General features: G+C 38.8%; 1 protein-coding gene across 2 annotated transcripts; it reads right to left on the bottom strand.

Annotated features, from left to right (window-relative positions):
- Nucleotides 1–15,763, bottom strand: p2ry6 (pyrimidinergic receptor P2Y6). 2 transcript variants are annotated; one of them, XM_088922497.1, is made up of 3 exons: nt 15,478–15,763; nt 5,721–5,779; nt 1–4,005 (listed from the first exon to the last, which is right to left on the bottom strand). In XM_088922497.1, the coding sequence occupies exon 3, from the start codon at nt 3,945–3,947 to the stop codon at nt 2,976–2,978; it is 972 nt and encodes a 323-aa protein (XP_088778623.1). In that variant the 5' UTR covers nt 3,948–4,005; nt 5,721–5,779; nt 15,478–15,763; the 3' UTR covers nt 1–2,975. The 2 variants fall into 2 exon arrangements, with proteins under 2 accessions (XP_088778623.1, XP_088778624.1); XM_088922498.1 differs by lacking the exon at nt 5,721–5,779.
- Nucleotides 15,764–16,861: the final 1,098 nt, after the last annotated feature.

Consider the following 16,861-nt stretch of genomic DNA (forward strand, 5'->3'; position numbering starts at 1 on the left):
TTAAAGGCAAGTGAGTTTATTACATCTCATTTAAGTTTACAAAAATGAACAAATCCCAAATTGGACATGAGAAAGAAGTAATGTTAAACATTAGTACCTGGTAAAATAAAACACCATATTTTTTCCACAATAAATATATGCACATAAATGTTACATTAACCTACGTTAACGTAACCTTGTCTCACATTTAAATGGAAATAAAAAAAATATTTCAATATATATCGACTTCAGCAACGTATGTTAGAAACGAAGTTCTGCTCACAGTAATACTGGTACAGTAACACAGCCATTTTTCACAATTACATTTGGCTTAGCTGCTACATTGTTATAACATCATACAGTAATTCCAGACGACGATTGAGAACAAGTGTACTTCATTCAACGGAGTGCATCACAGTCTCAAGTGAGTTGAAAAGAGAAAGAATATGGTTCCCCTTTTAATAGCAAAGCAATACACTGGCCAAAAATAAAGAAAAAACAACAGAAAACCGCACACAAAATAGTACCACGGATTTAACGAGGAGAGAAGGCGAGTGTCATCTTATACTGTATATCCCAGCTTGCTTCCTGTTTGACCGTCCTGCACAGCTCATCAAATTGTGTCCAAGGGCCGTGAATAATCCTTACATCCAGATGTATTGTTAAGATTTTCACAAGCTTATTTACTCATTTCTATTCATTTCTGTTAATTATTGTTAAATTTAATCGGTGGTGCTCTTTCGAATTTAATGATAACTGTCTATAAGACAGTGAAAAAGTGGGAAGTCCAGTAGGATCACTTGTGTGACAAGTGACCAGGAAATTCACATTTATACAGAGATTCAGTCAATGCATTTCTGTGGGACCCAGCTGAAGTTTATAATGAAAAGCAAAACAGTATTTGTGCGTATCTGAAAAATGATATATTAACCTGAGTGTTTCACCACTGCTCAGTGGAATTAAGGTAAGCTCATATTTGAAACACTGCAATAGATGTCTGAATTAATCAACTTTGGCCAGATAAACACTGTGTATCAAGCCTTTCACATGCAATATATTTTTTTCAATTTTGGTTATGCTGCCTCTGTCATTCATTTATATACTGTAGTACGTCTAAGCATATACCAACAATATACTAACAAAGAACACAGAATATGTCAAAATACGGCAGTATGTTCTGTTTATCTAACGTTCTATATTGTATCATTTGGGAAATTACAGTTGGTAAGTAACATATTTAATTTGTCAATGCAATGAGGCAGCAATACACACGGCACGAATCAGCAGGTATACCACATACCAGATCTCTCATTATTATTTATCATGTAAAGCTCATTTTTAAGCCATTTTGCCTTTTAGTATGTTATTACTTTGAAATTCTGTTCTGTTACTACACACAAGAAACACAGTTAAAGATAAAATTAAAGGTTCAACCAAGGCCAACTGACTGAGACGTAAACTGCTATGATAGATCAATGTACAGTACCTACACATTTGTGTAGGAAACCAGAATGCTGGTTGTATGGGGAGGACATACAAGCTCCATGCAGACACATGTAGCACCCCAGGAACTGAACCCAGGGCCCAGTGCCACAAGGCAGCACTCTAAAGTCCCAATAGATATATTTCATGTAGCACATCTGAATGAAGACAGTCCCGATTCTCACTCATTAGCACTCATTATACCCATTACAAATCACATTCAGCATTTTAAGAGAAAAAGAAATATGACAAAAATGAAATAAATTGACCAGTGAATAATACCAGAAACAAACACTAGAAGACACAGGGGCTACCCCAGATCACTCGGTAGGTGTACAAACTAGAAAGCACAGGGGTTACTCAAGACCAGGACTGAGAACCACTGATTTAGTGGTAATAAATTGTCAGTGGTTTTGTTATATGGAAAATCAAAGAACAGGGAGACACTTTTCAAATCTGATTTTAAAATTAGTTCCATTGCTTACCTAAAATGCTGCTTTCTTTGAATCTTATGTCTCCGATACTTGTTAATGCATGTTCCATTCACTTGCATACAAGACCAAATTAGAACTGCCTGTTTTTGCGTCATCTTTTTCTACAAAGCATTTCCCTTGGATTATGTCATGGAAATCCTGCCAGATTGTAAACAGAGTTCTGTTTTTAATCAGTAGACATGGCCCAGTCAGTGTCAACTGATTTAGACCTTCATAAAAACACTATTTTAATCTCAAAACTGTGAGAAAAATAATGTGGAGTTCCCGTGCAGTAGGTCAGGATGATACAGGTTTAAAGGCAGTAATCTGGGATAGATTTGCATATGCTGTATGGTATCCACCCGCATCTTGGTTGGAAAAATCTTCCTTATAGCTTCAACCTTTTTATATACGGTCTTGAGAAAAATCTACATATTCATATTTACTGGCTACTATAACTGCCTTTCAGGAACTGATCACATTGATTTTTAAAATAAATATTACAAAAACTGTGACATTTTATTCAGAACGAAAACGGTATTAATAAAGAAAGTTACAGTTATTGAACAGGCAAATTCACAATCTTCTGTTAAAGTTCTATCTGTCTGTATCATATTATACAAAAATAATAACATTTTTGTTAGTAAGAGATTTACTTTGGTAGTCTAAATCGTTCAACAACACTTCTTCAATACAAATACCCAAACATTTTTTAGGAGTGTACAGTGAAACTAGGTTCATAATACACTGTATAAACACTTACAGTTTTCTTCACAAGCCTAATATTCTAAAGTCAACAGTTCTAAGACCCATGCATTTTTGTGCATTGTTGTTCCTTCAACTGGTGAAAAGAAGCTATTTGACAGGCAAGACATCTGTTTGAGAGACAGGAGGACACCTACTAAGGTTGAATATTGGCTGTCCTTTAAAAGAAACCGACATGAGGTAAAGACTATTTTATGCAGACACGCAATACGAAACCCAATCATATGATAACACCTTCTTGTTGTGCGCTCCTGAGAGCTCGCAAAGACATTCTTTTTATTTTTTTGAGGTTTTGTCTCGTTTGGTGCTGATCTTGTCCATCAGCAGTTTGGTGCCCTCTCTGAATTTCTGCTGGGTGAAGTAGAAGAGAATGGGGTCCAGCACACTGTTCATACTGGCAAAGGGGCGAGTGCACTTGTAAATGATTGAGTACCGCTCTCGCATCCCGCAGGCCACATCTGTTAAGGCCCGGATAATCAGGTACATGGTCTTGGTCAAGTGGAAGGGGAAGAAGCTGATGGCAAACACCACCACCACGATGACAATCATCCGGATGGCCTTGTCCTTCTTCTCCCGTACCGCCAGGCCGGTCATGTGGTTGGTCTGGCAAAGGATCCTGGTCATGCAACAGTAGCAGACGACGATGGCCAGGAAGGGAATGACGAAGCCAATGAAGGTGAGGGCCATGCCGTAGGGGAAGTACTGAGCCGACCGGGAGGGCTCACTCAGATCGTAGCAGACCGTCCTGTTCCTCTGAATGCCGGTAGTGGCAAAGTGGAACGTGGGCGCACAGATGACCACGACGATCATCCACACCGCTCCACAGACCACCCAGGCAAACTTCCTGCCCCCCCTTTTGTGCCACTGGGCAAGAGGGTAGCAGATCCCGAAGTACCTTTGGAAACTCAGGCAGGTGAGGAACATGATGCTGCCGTGCAGGTTGCTGTAGAACTGGAAGCGCACAAACTTGCAGGTGTACTCTCCGAAGGGCCAGTAGTCGTGCTGGGCGTAGTTATAAATGAGCAGGGGGAGGGAGCACACGTACAGGAGGTCCGCAATGGCCAGGTTCAGCATGTAGATCCTGGAGCGGGTCAGCACCTTCCGCGACCTCCAGATCTGAACGATGACCGTGAAGTTCAGGGGCAGCCCCAGGATGAAGACCACGCTGTAGACCAGAGGCAGGAGGATTCGCTTGAAGTCCTCATTGTAGGTGCAGGAGGGGCTTCTGGAGACTGTGACGTTCTCCATAGGATTTCCTGGGCAGACGTCCGAGTTACTGTGGGCAGGTTCTGTGCGGAGTTACATTCTGCAAGCCAAAATGAAAGAATCAGAGAACACAAGAACAACCTTGTTAACAATGCCCGAACAGGAATACCTTTTCTTTCTGTATAAACACTTTTTTTTCCCCATTTCACAACGCAAACCGAACAGCAAAGATTAACCACAAGCCTCCGCTATGAAATTTCTGCAGGACCCTCCATTGTGAAAGGGGATTCTGCAATGTAATTGTGGGGTATTGTCAAATCAAAAATGATCCCAACTGCTAGATATTTTGGTGTGACTCTAGCAGTTTCTTCTGATTACTAGATTTCATCTACAGAGGCATTAAATGATAAGGAGGTCATAAGGGCCACAGAACAGAATAAAATTGTTATTCAGTACTTCAGTTATTCAGTGTCATAAAGTCACAGATAAAGAGTATTTACAATAACCACAAGCCTTTATTACGAACATGTAAGAAATGGCAGACAGTGTGCCAGGAAATATAAGAATTCAATTGCTTCCCACAGAGACTCGAAGGACTCAAAGCAGGAAATAATTACTGCAGCAAGCCAACACAGTCTCACACAGACAGGACAAAAGGGAATGGCGCTTGAAGGTTAATATAAAACAGCACATGATATGATGGATTGTGTTACTGATTATCTACCCAAAGTATGACACAGTAATTGAAAAACTACATGTACTGTAAGTACTTAGGCCTATATATTTTTATATCACTATAAACGCACAGCTATTTAAAAACAATAAGAAACTGGTTTTAAACAATTGGCAGTTGTTACAGTATAAATCACAAGTTTTTATAGATAACAGTTATCTGCTGCAGTTTATGTGTTTGTGTGATAGTAATACATAATAAGCAACTCTTTTAATAAAGGTGAGAAACATTACTGGGTCGGGGATATTTCATTTAAGTGTCACTTTAAAAGTAGTTGTTTGAGGATGTCAGTTCATTTTATCCTCACTGAGCATGTTTAGTTGATGTCTGATGTTTAGCTGAAAATTTACATTGCATTTTAATCCATGATCTTCAAATTATTTTCTTACGGAATTCTGAAAGGGCAAATGGAGATACTGTAAGTAAGGAGCTCCATCACAGAAATATGGCTGAAGCCTAGACTGACTACTATTATTTATCCAGACATTTTCCCAAATTTTATTTGGTCTTCATTTTAAAAAGCCACAGGAAAATTAAGTGTTCTTTAAACTGTTTTTTCTCAATTTATGAGCATACCGATTAACTACAGAACATAAAAATGACAATGCTACACAACAAATATGGAAATAAATAAATACATGACATTTGTGACTTATTCAGGATGAAGGATTAATATTTTGTCTTCTAAACCCGAGGACTCAGTCCAGGAGAGACGGGAAAGTTGCTTCAATGTGCTTTTGTCTCACATTTCCCAAGCAAATTAACAGACTATTCTGAACTCCGTGGATTCAGTCCTATTGTTGCAGCTTCTAAAGATAAATTGAGAGAACTGAAATATAATTCAGTTTAAAAATCTGATTGTCTTTAAAAAACCCTTTGTCACCAGAGGGCGCAGTGAGCGCGCCTTTTAACTTGAATTCGTAAATGAAACACAAATGCATTAAACGTCCAGTAGAAGACTTGACAAAAAGAGAAAGTCACAACTACGGTGCTTCAGAAAAATCGTACTTAATGTTTACAAAATAATTTATGCTTTCATTATACTACACAAACTTCACACCACGTCATATCAAACCAGCTACCTTTGTCGGGTTGGTATGGTTCTCTATAACGGCTTCTTTTAACCAACGAGAAACCGCATCTGAAATGTAAAAAATACAGCCGTCAATGCCCCTTAAGACTGGTGTTAATTTTAACTCCTCTTCGATAAGAAATGTTTAATTTACATAAACCAGGCAAGTTTGACCGGACTTGTGTCCAAGGCCTGATGATGTGTACTTTATACAAGGATAAAATAGTCCACATTTCAGCAACAACATGTTTGTTGTGGTCTTCCCCCCTTTATAAAGAAAAGAGAGTAAAAAAACTCCTCCACACTAGATTAGTTTTGCCCGAATTTAATACATGTTCAGTAAGTTTAAACCCATCTGCAGGCACCGACTTTGCCACTTATAACGTCGGCAATACGAGCATATGGTGAAAGCCACACAAAAACACCAATAATAGCTGAAACCTCCCTGGCAAAAACATGTTGGCTGTAAACGCACCGAGCTGACATCTAAACAAATCTTAACACATCGTACCCAGAAATGAGTACGGAGAGGAATTTTCAGATTTGTGAAGGGTAAACGAGCAGATGGCGGCAAACAGTTTCGTGGATACAAGTGCTTTCCCCAGCTTCATTAGCCTGTGAGTTTTCTTTCACTGCCTCGGGAAGCTTGTTTGAGTAGGGCAGAAAAGGACCTGTTGAACTGAGCGATTCATTATCCTCCTGTGCGACTATTTGAACTGTCTCAAGCTCATGTACTGTATTACTTGGCTCATTCTGCTTGCAGACCAAATCCTGAGACATAACTTAATTTGCATTTACTAGCGGACCTAAACGCTGTCATAGTCTTCCCAAGTATTGTTCCTCATACATACAGTGTAAAAACAGGACAAAAATACACATTCCTAGAGGAATACTTTAATCTCCCTACTTATTTAAGTAGTTGTACACAGAATTTCTCTCTTCAGAATGGTTTTCCTCTATCCTTTTTGCCTGAACAGTTTTTCTGGAATGCAGAACAAGCCTTTTCATCCGTCTAGGCAAGCCTGGAAAGAGGAGTGTGTCCTGGGGTTGAAACGAGAACGTCATTATTAAAGAAATTAAAGAAAGAGTGAGCTGGTCACGTTCTGCACTCAAAGAATGATAAAACACAAGTATAAAAAAAACATGTGAAAAAGCCTGAGCCTAAAAAATCCTAAAGAGCCCAAATAAGAAGGAAGAAGGTACATTGTGACTCAGAATTTTATTTTACACCTGCTCCACCTATTCTGCCACTTCAGTAAGCCTGTGAGAATAACTACAGTATGGAGCACCAGTGGAGCAGAAATGGTCAGTGATCTACAGAGACAAATATTTCCCATCACCCCTACACAACTGCAACGCCTTTCTTAACAACAATTCCAGTGAACCAAACTCCTTTTGAGAAGATTGTGAGGCACTAAACAATGGTGGCTTTATATCCTCTGTGGAATTGCTGATTGTGATGGAAGAGGTCCCCAGTGCCCGAGGAACCAGCTGAATACAAACTGGACAAGGTAAATAGCCTCTGCTTGTTGGAGGATATTTCATTCCCTCCTCCATGGAAGAATAAGTCTTACTGTGCAAAATTGGACAGTAAGGGTAAAGAAACACATGAGCTCTGAAAGTGCTAATTAACTCTGTTAATTAATTAGCTATTACATTTCTTTTGGAAGTGGTATAAAATAAATATTTAACCAAAGACATTAATTAGTGTAGAATGGTTTATTTTACAAATGGTGAAGTATTAGCTAAAGGTGAAGCATACTATAAGTATAGTATACTATATTGAGGGTGTTCATACAGTCTGATTTTGATAACATCCTGATGTGGTGCAGACAGCACCAAGAAAACTTGCTTTCCTCACTCTTGAGGAAACCTGCAACACAGCATCCAGGGCCAGGAAGCAGGCAGCTTTCTGTTACAGATTTCTGCAGACAGCAGAAAACAAAGAAGAAGTGAAACAAATATAAAGGATGCAGCTGAATTCTTTCTTTTTAAGTGAAACTCTTGCACAAAGCAGGTACTTTAAAAACCACCACCTGTGGAAGAAAAAAAAAGCTTTTGCTACTTTTTGATGATTGGAAAAGGCTCAAAACTGACAGCCTCTGCTTAAAATATGTTTTGTTAATTTCACATAATTTATTATGAAAAAATAGATCTCTGTATGAGGTGTAAAGAGACAATAATGATCGCATTTCATAATAATTAATATAATTTATACACAGTAGTAGCACTTTTCATCCCAAAGAACCACAGAATGTTCTACACTTACTTATTAGAGGCAAATTTGAAATGCAGCCTCACCCTGATGATGCACAACAGTGATTGCGCACCAGCAGCTACTGAACACAGTAGATCAGGTAGAGACATGTGAATCAGGTGTGACAAAGTTATTACTAGTTTTCCAGCTTTGTATCCCATTTTAAATTACTCTTATGGATTAGCCATATATATTTTTTGTTTCAAGAAATGTTCTAAATCCCACAGTCATGGTCACCCTGCTTTCATTTCTTGGGTGGGTTAGAGAAGACAATGCTAACAACTTTAAGACAATGAAATTCATTGCCCTATGTCTCAAGATAATTAGTTCAACCACAGAACTACAACCGCTGTATAGTCTGGATTTTGTGCAATTGATGGGAAACCAAGTACAGACTTGAACTCAGCTTGTTTTTCATTAACACGAGTTTTGAAAGTTAAAGTACTATCCTTATATTTATAAACAGCGACTTCCTCTATCTTTGTTTCACCTTAAAATCAGTGGTTTTGTGATCATTATGAATGTAGCAACTACACAATTTTCCCTCTATTGAATTTAACAGAAGAATTTCTCAGAAGACGCAGCTCACAGTAAGCCTGCTGAACTACTTTTTTATTGAACCTAAGTTGCAAATCTCAAAAATGAGGATATGAGATTTACCTAACACTTCCGCAATATTTTTGCTGGAGAAAAAAGTCAGACCCAATGTAGAACTTTGTGGGCCCCCCTTTATAACTGGAAGAGGTTGGGATACAAATCTGCTTTTACACACAGTAGACAGTTTTCTAAGTAATTCCGAAACCATGCAAGGAAGTTCATATGAAGACCAGTACTGTGCAACCTTATCAGGACTGATACACAGACTCAAACGGATTAGGTAAATCAGCTCAGATAAATCAAGTCTGATTCGTACTGAGTGCTGGTATGATATCACAGAGAACATTAAAGGCTGCACAAAATGAGAACCAGACTGGATACAATTTCAGCCAGAAATTTCTTCCATGATTTTCAAAAGCCAAGGCAAAATGGATATACTGGGTGTACAGTATGTGTATAAAAGTTAGGGTCTGATTTATCACCATAACTACTGAAAGAAGACAGAATAAGGGCAGCCTTCCTATTTGCTGGGATTTCAGCTGTTTTAAAAGAGAGATGGATAGGTAGAGCACATACAGTATAAGATGAGAAGCAAGATTTTTTAAAAATAATAACTCTATACCACTCAGCAGACTTATTTCTGTATGCCTTACACAGCTCATTGAGTACTCCTGATTCGCTAAATGGCTGTTTTGCAAAACTCTACGGACTTTGAGGTGGACCACTTTGTAATCAAATCATTCAGCAATATTGTTAATTATCCAGTTGACTTGTCAAACACAAGAAGCATTAGTGACATATTCAACAAATGAAAAAAACATTTTTATCTGTCACATTATTTTATTAAGTAATTTAAACTGGTAAGTGCGGGGGTAATTATTTGTCCTCCATGAACTTATTTTGCCTTCAAATTTTCTTAATGTGAAGAAAGATTAGAATGGTGATAGCTGCAGTACCTTACATTTTAGAACTTTGTGATAACCTGTGTGCTTTGATGTCTAATCTGCGTGAAGGAAAATCTTCCAGTGGCATCTTTAGAAGCCCCAGCAGTTCGCTGGGCTTTATTCTTTCTCTTAATTAAAGTTGACAGCACGGAGTCAAACAAAGAGCTGTCGTAGAAGTTATTATATATTTCCCCTTTTAATTCTATTTGTAATTGATCCATGCTTCAAAAATGTGTTTTCCGAAGATGATGACCTCATAAATTGCTGTCTACAATGACACAGGCATAGAAACCGCACAACAAGGGAGGCTTGAACTTTTTTGAATGTTTCAGATTTATTTCAACAATAAAGTGAAGCAAATGTAAAAATTATATCCCACATAATTTGCAGCCTGTTTTGGTAACGCTGCCTGAGAGCCAAGGGCTGTTCTGATTTGTGTGTTCCCCTCGCCCCCTATTTTTGTGAGTACAGGGCCTGACTGATGTGTGTGCTGACAAGACAACCAGCCTGCATATCACTTCAGAAGCAGGCAGGCGATGAAGACATTTGCCAAGACCCAGAACCTCTGCTTCCTTCAAAGAGTCAGTGGGAGATACAGCCAAGATACTGATCCTGAGCCCTAACGTCCACACTTCCAGAGTCCTAAACAAGGTTCAGTTCCCTCTGCATCACTAACAGAAACAGACAAGATAAGTCACTACTAATCCAAAGGAATGTGTTACAAAAACATGGTCATCTTACTTGTTAGATGGCTGTATTAAAAGCCAGTCACAGACGGGTCTTTCAGCATGAACAGAAATCATCGTCCTTCCTTAGTGTTCGTTACATTTCAAGTACATGTGAATGAAGAGTTTCGTCCAAGATGGGGATGGAGATTGGACTCTCCCTATATTTGCCACTTCAGATCCTATGCCATGCAGATCTGCTGCTTTTGATTGCTTTTGAAGTTTTGCCCAATATCATTGCCACATTTCAGCAAAGTTTATTTTTCTTCTAGTTTCTAGAACGCGGAATTTAGAGCTAATTTAGAGCTAATGGAGCGTGATCAGACAAGGACAAGAATTCTGCTTTTTTAAACTGAGGGCTTGTTCTTTGCCTCCAGCTCTCAGTTGTTAATGCGCTTCACCTTAGTAATGTAGCTTCTGAGAAGACGCCCTTTATAGAGAAGGCAGAGTTGAGATTGACGAGGCCCTCATAACATCTTCAAAATCATTCAGATTGCTTGAAGTCAGATTGCTTAGAGATTTAGCATATCTCAAAACGTATTATGAAAAATGCCTTTTCCTCCTGAAAATCTTGAAAATCTTAAAATCTTTCCTGTCTTAACATTTTTGCTTGTTAAATTGTTAATGGGAAAAAAAGAACGTGCACTCGGGTTTCCATTTATGGAAGTGTTACAGAAGCTTTTTTGCAAAAATCTTATCAGAGTGACTGGATGTGTCATGCCCAGTACACCTAGAGGGCGCTCTACTTCTGCCCTGTTCCTAGTTCCCTGTGATTACTCTTGTCTTTCTGGTGTGTCTCGTTGTGTAGCCTATTTACTTTCTGCTTCTGCTTTGCTCCTCGCTCAGCATTGAGGTTCGGATGTCCTGAGACCCGCCTACCACCTGGTCGCCCCACGTCTGCTACCTGAGGGCATAGGTTTCTATACGGCACTTCCTGAACAGCTGAGCCCGGGCTAACCCCCGTCTCGCTGCTACACATAGGGTCTTTTTCGCTCCCTGTCATTCCACGGTTCATCCCTTCCGACATCCGTGACAGAATGCTGAGCCTACTCTAGACCCTGCGAGCGTTTTTTTTTATTTTTGTTTCCTGGCTTTTGGTTTAAAAAACTTTATTCCTGGTTCTGGGCTTCCTTGCCCCTTGCTCTTCCCTCTCTGTTGTGGGTTGTTTCTTTTATGTGTTTGTTCCCCTGTTCCGTCAGGGTTTATATTTGTTGTGTGTTTTGTCTCTGTCCCGGGCTCCCACTCCCGCTGCTGCTGTCTCTGTCTCTGTCCCAGGCTCCCACACCTGCTGCTGCTGTCTCTGTCTCTGTCCCGGGCTCCCATGCCCCCTGCTGTTTCCGAGTTCCAGGCTCCCACGCCCCCTGGTCTGGCTTCCATGCCCTTATGTGTTATTTGTTCCCCTGTTCCATCAGGATTTATTTTCGTTGTTCGTGACATTTTGCTTGTTTGGTCTGGTTTTTTTTTTGTCTTGCTCCTCCTGAGCCCAGTCCCCCCCCCCCATCCTCTACTCAATAAAGGTTTTTTAACCCCAGAGGAGGGGGTAGCTCTCAGCCTTGGACTCCCGGAGGTTTCCTTTCAGTTAAATGAGGTTTTTCCTCCCCCCAGTGCTGTGCAGCTCTTTTTTTAGGCGTCAGGAGCCGCCCTTAGAGGGCGCTCTACTTCTCTCCTGTTCCTAGTTCCCTGTGATTATTCTTGTCTTTCTGGTGTGTCTTGTTGTGTAGCCTTCCTGCTACTTCCTGCTTCTGCTTTGCTCCTCGCTCAGCATTGAGGTTCGGATGTCCTGAGACCCGCCTACCACCAGGTCGCCCCACGTCCGCTACCTGAGGGCATAGGTTTCTATAGAGCATTTCCTGAACAGCTGAGCCTGGGCTAACCCCCGTCCCACTGCTACACATAGGGTCCTTTTCGCTCTCCTGTCATTCCATGGTTCATCCCTTCCGACATCGGTGATAGGATGGTAATGTTCACGGATTTGGGGAAACTTTTAAAGATTGGAAATACACCCATGCACCCATACACAATTGTGGTATACATTGCCTTAAATCCTATTATTCATTTCTCAGCATATGCATGATATTAAATTATATATCATATATTACAGAATATTCATGATGTTATATCCTAATCCTATCTGTTGATCTTTCACCTTATTTATTATGTAAACAATACAGTTATTCTTAGACAGGTGAAGTATCTTCAACAGCGTGGTACTGCCTGAAGGAATATGTTTAGAGCATAACTGAGGTTGGTTCTTTGTGATGGAATCTTGACACAAAGATTTTATCACGATTAAATCTATAGTGCAGTTTAGTCAGCAAACAACAAAAGGATTAGAATTTAAAAGCCCGGACAGATTAGTGGGTATTTATTTGGCACATTTACATAGATTACTACTTTGGTTTGTATGCTTTTTTATCATATTAACTATATAAATGAATATCCTGTGTCATGTTCCCATTCTTAATTCATTTACATAATAATTTCTTATAATGTAATAGAAAATGCTAAATTTTGAAGTCCTGAGAACAGCCCACTAGGGTTCCTGTAGGGTTAAATAATGTAATTAAAAAACAGGCTTCAGATATTGCCAGCGTCTACATTTCTTAGATATTCTGACTTAAATGTTTAACATCTGTCCTGGCCTACAGAATCAATGAAAAGAAATCAAGTCATTGATTTACAGCCCTGTCTGCTGTTAGACTGATGCTGCCTTGAATAAATTTAAGACTGGACAAAAACCTGGCAGATGACTTTCAATTTGCATGTGTGAATACAAATGTAAACTACAAGATTAGTGATGCAAATTCCTGAGTCTACAGAAGCACAGACCTTGGTATTTATTGTGTGATCTTATTTTCCTACTCTATGTAAAAGAAAAGAATTATACAGTACTTCATGTTAAGATATATAATTGAAAATGTGCCTTAAAAATTATGCCTTAAAAATGTGCCAATAAAAAATGCACATCTTCTTTAAAATATTGAAAATGGCTTTAGTTGCAAAAAAGATACCGCTAGTCTCAAATCAGTCGGAAGGAATTCCCTTCATTTACAGGCTAAGAGAACCAAACATTTTTAGCCTTAAAAAAAAAGACTGAATCAGGTATCTAAAATCCTCAAACAATGTCAACACAATGGACGTCTTCGTGATCAGCAATGAACCAAAAATCAGAGAATACAAGTCAAAAGGCAAGGGTATTTAAATATTTAAATCTGAGAGCACTTTTCTAAATAAATGGGTTGTGGGTATCTCATAAAAGCTAACCCACATGTAAAAATGCAGATACCCTGGCTAGCAACCAAAATAAGCCCAATGGCCTCTTGTTTGTAACCTTTGTTAAGTTCTTATGAAGGCTGTGCACAGACGTTCTACTAATTCAGCTCTTTTGCTGTGATAATTCACTACTTTTAGACGTAAGGGGGTTTGTCTCCTATTTCACAACACCGTCTTTGGGGCTGGTCTTGCTGAAAATAAACGATCTGTGTTCTGTATGCCACAAAACTAGGGTTCGAAAGGCAAGGTTCCAAATAGAGCAGAGACATTAGGGGTCCAATTTGGAAGGCTCTCCACGATGAGCTCTGTTTCCCTGGGAGCCCCATTCAGATGGGCTGTGACATTCTTCAGTGATCTCGTTTTCGTCGCTGTTCTCTGCTGCCAGAGAGGCGATTGCTCGCTCTCGCACTCTCTGGGTTCCAATGTGTTTACCAGTTATTTATAAACCTGAATTACAGTGAACAACGAGACCTGATTAAATCATATAGGATAAAATCACAGACAGATTTTAACTGATTGATAGAAGTTAGTTTAAGGACATAAAACAGTTAATAGGAATTGTATTAATTTGGAAAACTAAAAGGTTACAGTGACCTGTTTACTGTGTGCAGGTACCATAGCAAATAACATACTACCTTTTAAAAAGAATTTGTCCCCCAACTTTTACTTGATTTGAAATGTAATCCTTTATGTCAGTAACTGAGTTCTAACATAAGTAACACAAGAGTGCGATTAGGATATCAAACGTAAGAGACCCTTAGATTGCAGCGTTTAAAAAATAATGTGAACATATAAAAACAAGGCAAGGCCATGCTGTGGTAGAAATATTGTTGATTCTTTGTCAGAGGGACAGACATAACGAGCTGAGACAGGAATGGACTCTGCACCAAGATGACATTTCAAGAGATACTGAATGTGATAATCCCTATGTCACAACAGCTTTTGAGCAAATAACGTGATGAAAAACACATTTTTAAAACAGCACCTGGTTTACTGTTAGGAACTGCTAAAAGAAAATATGCTTGCTTACTAAATTCACGTGGGTGTGGGCTGTTCAAGGATAGTCTGTAAGAGTCTGCTCTCAAAAAAAACTCTTCAAGAGTGTTCTCAAATCTCTGTATATGGTTGTATACTGAGTAATAGCTCAAGACATTGATGATCCAGACAACTCCTGGATCGCTCCATGCTTTTGAAATGCGTGATATGGGAATGTATTTTCAGGAGTATTGGCTGTGCTTAAAGGAAAAATTAAAAAAATTCCTATGGTAAAAAATACTATTGTTAAAAATGGAGCGCAAACTACGAATGAATAGATAGCAATGTATTATAGTGTATCAGGAAGCTTTAGAACAGCACTGAACAGGTACAGTATTTGAAGTTCGAGTTTCCTGTGGATCTTTTTTGAATGACACAAGATATGAAACTGTCGGCGCATGTTGTCTGTCTTAACGAGAAAGCTAAGCTATAAAGCACTATTTTTTTCCTTTTTATAAAAAGATCAAAAGTTTAATCTCGTTTTCCAAGTTTTTTTTTATTTTGATTTTATCACAAAAGCCCGCATAGCCGATTTTATACCTAAATGCAGCGGTTTGTTGAGCTCAGATGAGGAAGAACTATACAGAAAGTACAGGTCTGAAGTATACAGTTTATAGATAACAAGCACCGCAAAGAAGAACTTCGAAGTACAGTACTTGTCTTCTAAATACGTCCTGACCCTACTTTTCCCTTGGGAATTACTTTTACCTTCACCTGAGCTTGAAATTGTACTATTAGCAGCGTGAAGGATACAGTATGCGACCGTCGCCCTTAGAATAGCAAGGGTTAATCTGCCTTTTTACAGTGTATCTGTTGGTATATAAAGCGATTTCTTTAACTAAAGAAATCTGCTGTTTTACTCTTTTAGCAGAAAATAGTGTGCATCATATTTTAATAATTTAGCGCCAATTCCTTAAATAAATTAATTGTACTTACCCCAAACCTCGAAAAAAATACAATTTTCATCCTTTTCCACCGTATTATTGAAAAGATCCAGACTGTTTGTATGCACTTAAAGTTAGGGCACGATAAAAGTGCTACATCATGTTTTTATCCCGAAGCAAAAACAAACATCTAGCTGCGCCTAGTAGTAGCAATTTGCAATTTCCATGCGTTTTCTTTTCGTGGATTGATTTCAGTGAACTGCTGTTCGGCTCCCACACATCATAAATCTTCCCCTGTTCTTGACTAACATTTGCGCAGGGAAGAAAGCAGTCGTCTGCGCCCGCTGACTGCTTGCTCAATACTTCAGAAGGTACAGTAGTTGTCAAGTCGCTTGCGGTTACGGCCGCTGCATACTAATTTACTAACAGACCAAAGGAAGACCGAACTGATGGAAATCGTCTTCATATATAAATCATAAACAGTCTTCCGAGTCCTGTACCACGATTCTAAGGTGCTGGCCCTCATCCAATGAAGTATTGTGTTGAGGTGAGCCTGTATAGTACAGTACATACTGTACCTTTCATGCATAATTCTTAATCCTTGGTCAAGTGCCATAGCGAATGACTTAATTTAATAAAACCCCTTTATGTCACTGAACCATGAAAAAAGCTTTTTTTGTCGGGTGTTTGGGTGTACTGTATGTGGAGGGGGTATTATCCAAATCAATGTGAAGAAATGGGTTTATATAGAATAGGGTTTAGTGTACTACTCCTTAGATAAGAAAAATTCTTCTTCTAGTGACAGCAAGACAGCTGATAAGGACTTGATTAAAAAAAATCAAGAGTGGCTTTAGGAAAAGTAGGAAACAGCTATTGTACATGTGAAAAAATATTTTGTTCTAGAGTTTATTTTTTCTGTCAATTTAAAAGATTCCAGCGAGTTTTCAAAGAATATTAATGTACTCTATTAACATTTGATACGGACTGCTGAAAGTTGTAACAAATCTAGAATATCTAGAAATATGCGAAAATAATAAACAGTGCTTTATACAGCACATTTAAGAAATAGAGCTGGAACTGACTAGAGAATCTGGTCTTCAGATTTCAGAATCCATATCAAGGTTTTCAGTGTGAAGAAAGCAAACAGATAGCCAGTTTTCTTTCTTGGTAACCTTCAATGTCATCAGAGCTCATACCCTAGCAGTTTTCAAGAAACTGGAAGAGATCCTCAGATTAGTCAATCTAGAGCTAGATAGGCCAGATGATCTATTATGTCCTTGTCACAGAGTTCCAATTTGTTGCTTTGAATTTGTTTTGCTCTTATGTTTTAGGCATATCAGCAAGGTGATGACACTAGTTAGTGAGCAACCCAGAATTCCTTTACATAGCTTAGGAACCTATTGACTCATAAGTAACAAGATAATTTCCTTTGATAA

Source organism: Atractosteus spatula, chromosome 7 (assembly GCF_055471065.1).
Source record: "Atractosteus spatula isolate fAtrSpa1 chromosome 7, fAtrSpa1.hap1, whole genome shotgun sequence".
In the NCBI taxonomy this organism is placed as follows: Eukaryota; Metazoa; Chordata; class Actinopteri; order Semionotiformes; family Lepisosteidae; genus Atractosteus; species Atractosteus spatula.